This window comes from Leuciscus leuciscus (genome assembly GCF_965113295.1).
Source record: "Leuciscus leuciscus genome assembly, chromosome: 6".
NCBI lineage: Eukaryota > Metazoa > Chordata > Actinopteri > Cypriniformes > Leuciscidae > Leuciscus > Leuciscus leuciscus.
In genome coordinates, this window is record NC_138730.1 from 10,375,179 (window position 1) to 10,383,823 (window position 8,645).

The 8,645-nt window shown below is 36.6% G+C and overlaps 1 protein-coding gene across 1 annotated transcript; it reads right to left on the minus strand.

Annotated features, from left to right (window-relative positions):
- Positions 1–5,674: 5,674 nt before the first annotated feature.
- On the minus strand, positions 5,675–7,358 carry LOC309500473 (uncharacterized protein). The gene is made up of 5 exons (XM_082172085.1): positions 7,189–7,358; positions 6,788–7,036; positions 6,470–6,641; positions 6,233–6,381; positions 5,675–6,078 (listed from the first exon to the last, which is right to left on the minus strand). The coding sequence occupies exons 1-5, from the start codon at positions 7,340–7,342 to the stop codon at positions 5,900–5,902; spliced, it is 903 nt and encodes a 300-aa protein (XP_082028211.1). The 5' UTR covers positions 7,343–7,358; the 3' UTR covers positions 5,675–5,899.
- Positions 7,359–8,645: the final 1,287 nt, after the last annotated feature.

The window sequence follows — 8,645 nt, forward strand, 5'->3', positions numbered from 1 at the left end:
TTAAACCATTTAATGACCAGCAGCATGTTAGATGACTAAAACATATAGATAAAGAGGAGTATTTTGCTGAATATGTGCACTGCACTTTTTTACATATTTATTATATTTTTTACGTGTGTCATTACATAATTGTTATTATAATGAAAACCACATTATATTTGATTTAATTAGTTATTTGTAACCTTTAATAATACCAGCTGATAGGGCTCTATATGGTTACATAGCATTATGTGAGATATTTTTTTTTTCATGAGAAAAAAATAACATGTGGGCTATCTACTGTAGCCTTCCTAATATTTATCCAAAATTAGTCAATATTGAATCAAAATTTAAATCAAATCCCAAGTATTGAATTGAAATCGTTAAATTTGTGTTAAGCAATACAAACAGTAGCCTACCAGTCATTGTACCATGTAATCATTGTAACATGTTGTCACTAAACTTAATAAAATTCAGTTTATTTACCAAATGTTTTGACAATCACAATTACACCTTGTGATGCAAGTTTTATTTTATTTTTTGCATCCTCCCCCCCCCCCAATCCATTTGTTTCTCATGTGCAATTAAAATATCGTGATAATACCGTATACCGTGATGAAAGATCACTCAATTAATCGCAGCATGAAAATGTGATACCGGCACATGCCTAATTGTAAGTCACCTTTTGTCTTTAAATGGCTCTTGAAGCCCCAGTTTCACTCAGACTGATGGGATTAGCACATGAATGATTCCCTGAGAATCTCACCTTTTGTTCTGCAAATGGCATTCGGACCCAAATGGCTCTTGGAGCCTTATGCTGATTGAATTAGGATTGGCCAGACCCTCAGTCTAGAGTGTTACCTAAACCGATTACATGCTTTGTTTGAATTTGTCTCCACCTTCAAAAGTCCCTCCTCCTAAAATGCCTATAAGATACCATGTAAAGTTCCCTTAGTTAGATTTTGTAGGATTCCTGCAGCCACGTACAGCGGAGTTCTCAATAAAGAAACTCTTCTGTTTGAACGTGATCCCAACGTCTCCTGGTCTGCTTTGAAGAAAGAAAAAAACTTTCCATCAACACTAACAAAATTAACGAATTGCCTACACAACTCCACACATTGCTGCATAAATAATTACTTATACGTGTGTGAGAGATGAGATAAATAAATAACTAAATGGCTGGGAAAATGCAAATCTGAAATTTAGTTTTTTCCTAATCCTTAGCTTAAACTGGAATTTAAAACATTGTCTGATCGTTGTGAAAGCACTGCAATTGCACATCATCATAAAATTACTATTGATGAAAGCAGGTAAAGGAGTTAAACTTGCAATTAGGCCTACCAGAGATCCCCGAACACAAGCAAACACTGCTTAAAAAATAGCCTACATTGTGTGCTATTTATATAGCCTACTCTTCAGAATGAACTCATTACACTGTAATAGTGCATGTAATTGGCTACTGATGATTGCTGTAATGATTACTGCAATCATCAGTAGCCAATGACAGAGGAAGTTTTGCCTCAGTTAATGATGATTGATTGACAGCCCCTCCTTATTTGCATGTTGCATGATGCCCAACTTTAAGGCCCTGTTTACACGAGAACGCTCGCAGGTGAAAACGTAAAAATATTTTATCAGATGTGCCTTTCGTTTAGACGTTTTTTTGGGGCTTAAAAACGCAAAAAAGTGTAACCACCCTCCAGAGTGGAAATCTTGAAAACGCTCCACCGTTGCGTTCCCGTCTAAAGGGTAAAAACGCAAAAGTCTTCTAGACTGCTAGGTTGTACGCAGGCGCGCGGACTTGGTGTTGTTGTGCGGCAGTGCTTCACATTGCCACCTAGCCGCCTGGAGTGCATACTACATCGAATTTCACACACTTTTGCGTCACCATATGCACGCAGATTTCCCCCCCATAACGCTCGTCTAAACGCAGAATAAAAAGTGATAATGCAACGCCACTTTTGCGTTTTCTCTTCAGATCGTTTCCGTGTAAACATAGCCTAAGTTATGCATGTCCTTTGCTTTTGCATTTTCCACAATCATTCATGTTATGTGATATAATACTTTTTAAAAATGTCTTTACACATTTATGCATTTCTATAGTCTTTGTATTTAGGCAAGGATAAGTATTAATTTACTTAAGCTATTTATTTGTGCATATTTTTCAAATTTTTTTGTTGTGAAATGTATTGTTTTTTCGAGCGTTATTATAGATGTTTTTGTTTTAGAGCTCTTAAACGTTCATATAAAGTTTGTGCCTTTTTTGCCGCTTTTTTTGCCTTCAAGAAATAGAAATAGTAGTTTCTATTAAGTTTACCCAGCTTCTCCATATAAATCTCAAATTTAATTAATTAACGTTTACAATTAAACATCTTTAGCATTGACTGACCTCCTTAATTTAAACTTTGATTAACACTTTGAAGAGAAATGTTGTATCTTATAACAATCTGTGAATGTGATTTTTATCCTAGTTTTTATTATAAAAATTATAATTTTTTAACAGACTTTGCTTTAATTTTCTCCAAAACTCCACAGTAAAACCCTTTGAAAATTGATGTGTACCTCCATGTATCCGTACCATAATTCCACAAATAGACGAGTATCAATATCTAGGCGGCAGCTGGCTTGACCGAGCATTTCCAGATGACGGCTCACTTGACCGCAGTCGGTTTCTGGCAATTGTTTTAAAAACAACAACAACAACAAAACGCTGCTGGGGAAAGAGATATGCTGTTTGAAAGTTGGTCGGACGGACAGACACAACCAGACACAACAACAAATGTGTAGCCAATCAGCATTAGGAGGCGTATGACAGTGGAGGAGAGAGAATGAGCAAGAGAAAGACTGGAGAAAGAGAGATGGCTGAGAGACACTACAAAAGAGAAAAGGTTAGAGGAATATCACTGGAAAAGGAAAGGTTATGATCATGAAATATTAATATTACTGTTTAGCGTCCTTGTTAATGCATCCACTGCAGACCGACTTGGAGCGAGGCGGTTAGCTTTGGAGGCGGAGGTTTGTTTGGGTTGATTTCAAATATCAACAATGTTCAGCAACGACTTTGAGAAATAACCCATATGGAAAAGGTTTGCTAAAAACAACTGTGATTCTTATTATGTTCCAACAGAATATTGTAAGGGACATATATGCTGCAAAAACCACATATATATATTGCATAATATTCATGTATTTTTAATCATATTATGTCCTCCATACAACTAAAGCCATATAGATTTTCATGATGTAAAAACATAGGAAATTAATGCTAATTTAATATGAATGTCCAGCATGGACGTGTATAAAACACAGTGCAGTTTACCAATCAGTATAAGGCTGTACTTCACTCATGCTTGTTCCTATCTTGTCCTAAGTCGAGGCCTATGTCTGTAGTCAATCATGGTTACTGTATAAATACTGTGTATAATCAGCCTTAGATGAAACACAACATTTAAACTACACACACAAGCACACATTTTAATTACAAAATTATTTATTAGAGGGTGTTCTACAAGATACAGTTGCATATTTCACATATCGATAGTTTTCATTTTAAATCCTGCATCACCAGATTTCATTTTCATTTGTGACAATTTCTCTAAACTTTGTCACAGTACTACTATGGTATACAACAGTTCTATTCTTAACCTACAAACATAAAACTTTCCTAAATGTCGAAGTGATTCGTATGCGTATCACTCTAAAGAATAATTCAGTGGCTTAGTAAATATCACATTAATGTTTAACTTTATTAACTTAATAAAATCTCTGAATATCATTTGAACATACCGGAATAATTGACTAAAACTCCAACAATTAATTTTGTCTGAAATTTACAGTTATATTTAAGTTTGAAGTTTTTCACTAAAATAATTTAAATTTGACTAACCAATTATTTATTTAAAATACACTGAGCTAATATATTTGTGAAATTTCCATCACAATATTTGAGAATGTATAATTAAACTAATCTGTTTCAAGAACCACAAATATTACTTAGATAAAATCAATATTATTAATATTTAACACGCATAAGCAATTGATTAAGTTTACTCAATTAAAGGTCCCATGACATGCTACTTTTTGTAGGCTTTAATATAGGCCTTAGTGGTCCCTAGTACAGTATCTGAAATCTCTTTCCAAAAATTCAGCCTCTGTGCAGAATTATAGCCACTATAAGCCAGTCCCAAATTGAGCTTCCTTCAGACGGGCCGTTTCGGTGTCTATAGCTTTAAATGCTAATGAGGAGGAGAAAGGCGGAGCAAGGTGGAGGGTGGGTGTGGCCTTGACCATCTTGCGGCAACGGTACCACAAATGTCATGTTTACGTTGGATAATTGCAATGGCACGAAGACACGCAGTCGTTCAAGCATTTCAGTTTGACCCAGAATCCGATCCAGATGGAGAAGCGGATGAAGAAGTTGCAACTCAGCGGCTCCAGCAGGACGTTTCCGAATGGTTAGTTTAAAATATTATGTCTGGATACGGTACTTTATTCTGATGGTTTACAGTTATTATCATGTAGCTAACGCTAACCTACTGTTTGTTTTTCATGTCGCTCTGATTTGCTATTGTTTTAAAGCTGTATTAGCATTTATATTAGTAATATTTCTAGTTTAGAGAAGACTGTAATGTGGATTATTTTTTAATGACAAAGTTCTCCATGTCATATATTGAAGTCATGTTACACAAGCAATGATTTACTCCTCAAGAGTTAACTTAACTCTACTTAACACCTGCATAATATATATATACATACATACATATACATATATATATATATATATTAGGGGTTTAACGTTACACGTATTCGTATTGAACCGTTCGGTACGAGGCTTTCGGTTCTCTTTATTTCAAATGTAGAGACGCCGGCGCGACCACAACATTGACATCAAATGCCAAACGTAATGGCAGGAATAGTAGGCTATAATGCCTTTAAGTAACATTACGTTGGTTTTATTTTGACATTATGAATACAATTGCTGCCCTCAAATGTTAATCTGAACTAAAACAAACCTTTGTTTATTACATTCAATTTTTTCCAAGGAGCTGTTTTGTTTTGTATGCTCCTAAGAAGAATCAATTATAGCTCTAGAATTGCTCAAAGTAAAAAAAAAAAATCATACTTTATGATGTTAGTTTTAATAAAAAAAGCCATTATTACATATACCTTTTTGTACAGGTGCCGTTGTGAAAAATGTGCTACCATGCCCACAGAAGCTGAGAATATTTGCTGCTTGGAGATACCTCAGGTAGCATTCTCACCACTAAGTTGTAAACTACTTTATCTCTTCATTTGACAACTAATTGTGCCTAAAAATGACACTTACCTTTTCTAATTGTAATTAGGTTACTAGAAGACTACGGGAGGTCGAAGAACAGCTCACATGTATGGTTGACCATCCTGGATTGGAGCCTGTCTGCCTCAATGTCTACTCTTTGCAGAATGCTGGCCAAATATACAAAGCTGACTATGGTCCTCTACGTTTGAGAGGAATACACCAGTAAGTTGTGCTTTGTTACATAAGTTAATAAAATAATAAAGTCTTGTCTTGAGTCTTGACTTTTTATTCCACCAACAAACATTGAGCCTAATTTTCACTCTATAGTATAGGCAGTGTCAAGATTTACTTACATCAGAGGGAAAAGAAACTATAAAAATCAAGCTTTTTATAAAAAAAAAAGCTATTTCAATGCTTGTATAAAAACAAGCATTGAAGATGCAAACATAAACATAATAATACATCTTTGCAAAACTAAATATCAATAATTTCTGTTCAGTCGCTACAGGTATCTCTCCTATCGTTCATTTGTGAGCTGGTGCTGGGGCCTCCTGGGACGCAGAATCCGGGTCATTATTCCAGCTTGTGTGGTCCTGCGCATCCGCTCAGTGTTTCCTGATGAGGAAGGACACTACGTTGGGTTTAAACTGCCCCCCGTTTGAACCTTGACACAAAGCTGGCAATGAGCTCGTCCTTGTCCGGCTTCTCATACTGCGCTGATAGGTCCTCTGGGACAGGGATGGCCAACAGCGCATCAGTGTATGGCGTAGGGTTGACAAAGACTTCCTCAAAAATTAGGTCCATCAGGTTAGCAACATAACCTGTATAATAAAACACAAGCACAAATATAATTTTTCGTTTCAATTGGTTGTGTTTTGTTTTTATGTTTTTTTTTTGTTTATTATTTATTTGTATTAAAGAAATACATTTGAGAATTCCAAAATATGTGTTGTTTGAATTGATTTGAACCCTTACCAAAGGTCGGCTGTGTCTTTTGAGGTTTAGCTATGCACTCTCCCTTCCTACCCTTTGGAAAGGAGATTTTGAAGAGAGGTACACCTTCCTCTGTTTCTGCTTGTGGTCGGTCTGCATTTTCATTATAATGCATAGCAGCCAGGTAGAGCCTGGAAATACAAGACAAAACGTGTTGATATTGACAATACTTTTGGGAATAGTAGCCTAAAATATCGTAGTAAACAAACTTTATTTTACCTGCACAGCATTCCAATAAAGGTAAAGACAACATTCTTTGGGGCAAAACGAAGGATGACGGCATGGAAAGCCTCCAACGATGAAGTTTGGTGGTGGGGGCTCAGTTTTGCAACATCCTTCAGCATTCTTTTGTTTGTTAGCAACTTCTCCAACTTGTTGAAAGCTTGAGAATCTGCAGACAATAAGAAAATATATTAGAAAACAATACAGTACAGAATATTACAGCGCTGATCTCAGGTAAATTTCTGAAAGTGACTAAATAACTGTGTAGTTGTCCATTTACTTTTTTGTCATTTAGCCTGTATATTGATGAAATACCTGCTTGGAGCCATTTACTCTTGTCAGTTGTCTTGCGGATTGCATGCTCGCACTTGGGGTAAAGAGGATCCTCATGTGTATGGACATCTCGAACATGGTTCAGGATTGCGTTCCACTTTGCAATTCTCTCTGGCTCGGATGTTGAGCCAGCTGCAGTCCAGTATATGTGATTGTTGATGCTTTTCATCCACTTTTTGAGTATCTCACAGTCTTTCTGCTTACTGATTGCTTCCAGTTTCTTTGAAAGTCCTACAATGAAAGCAAAATACATTCCACTTAGTTAACCCATAACAACCCGCTGTGACGTGGGTGTCACATACACTGGTGATTATCTGGTAGATTTTGTATGATATAATGGACTATGGACATCAAGCAGATCCATATTGGCACTGACAATATACCTTTTGCCATGTGCCAGACATCATAGTAATGGGTTATTTTTCTCTCCCTGAGGAACTTCTGTACTTGTGGATGACGATCAGTGACAATGCAATCAAGGTTGACGCCACGCGACTCCAGTAATGCTAGACTCCTCGTCAGGCCCTCTTTTTCCATGTGGCAGCTACCACCAACCTCGTTGCTCTGTTAACACAGAAAAACAATATGTTAATTGAAAATGCATTATAGACTTTGATTTTCAAATTGAAATCAATAACCACTTTAAAACATATTTTTTGACAACTCACCTGAACCAACTGAATGTCCACAACGGTGTTAGTATTGAGATCCATCATTGTATAACTCCCATATTTTGCAGAGTACCCTGTTGTTGTTGTTGTTTTTTTCAAATATTGACATTAGTAATCACCATTCAGTATTATGTCTGGCATTTTATTCACTTCACTCCTTTTAACTTCAAACAATATGTAACCCATGTATAAACTACACTATTTCAGTAAAGTATCAATACCTGGAGAGTCAGCTCTCATGTCACCACCAAGTATAACTTTTTCCTCCTGACTTAGCCGCTGCAGATTCAGATCCTGTGAGACTTTCCAGTGGTGAATAATTGCGGGTTCAATGAAAGCTCTGGCATGGCGGCGAAATGTTTTATACCGAAACAACTGTAGCTTCATTGTATTGAAGACCTGTTAATGTGGGTGGATAAATAATACATGTAATTTGAGCTAAATCGAAGTAATTCAGTTAAAAAAAAACTACAGTTGCACATCATTTACCTTTTCGATTTGTATGAACGATGCACCACTCAGGTAAACGGCGACAGAAAGGTTCAGATTTCCAGCTGGCATGCTACCAAGGATAGGCTGGCTATTCCATTGTCTTGAAAATGTGCAATGGGGGCACAGCTGCTTCACAGACAGGAATGTCCCCAGCCTTTGGGTCCTCACATTGCATGCCCGCGTGCAGACCGGACATAAATTAAACAAGTCCATGATGCAGTTCTCATACACTATGTACTTTTTGTTGTTGTGGGTGGGAGTGGATGAATCTTCACTATATCAAACCAAAGACAAAAGAAAAAACATTTTTACTTAAACAGATTGAGCTTTCGTCTGGACTGAACTGTAAACCATCACCCTGTTTTCGACTGGTGTAATAATTATTATGCACATAAAAAATCATAAAAGAATGCTATAAACAACAGTCTCACTGAGACTAATCCTTTATGTTAGAATGCGAGCCACACATATATTTAAACACTCAGTAACTTACGACTGTTGACTGGAGTATAACGATGCAGTGATGGAGTCTGCAGGATCATAAGTGGAATCATGTCCCCTTGAAGCTTCCACTAAAGAGCTGCCCTCCAATGGATTGTCCTCGAACAGTTCATCAAGGTCTAGACGAGGTCTTTTGTGTGTTTTTTTTAAAGGTGTCGATGACAGGCACAGAGGGT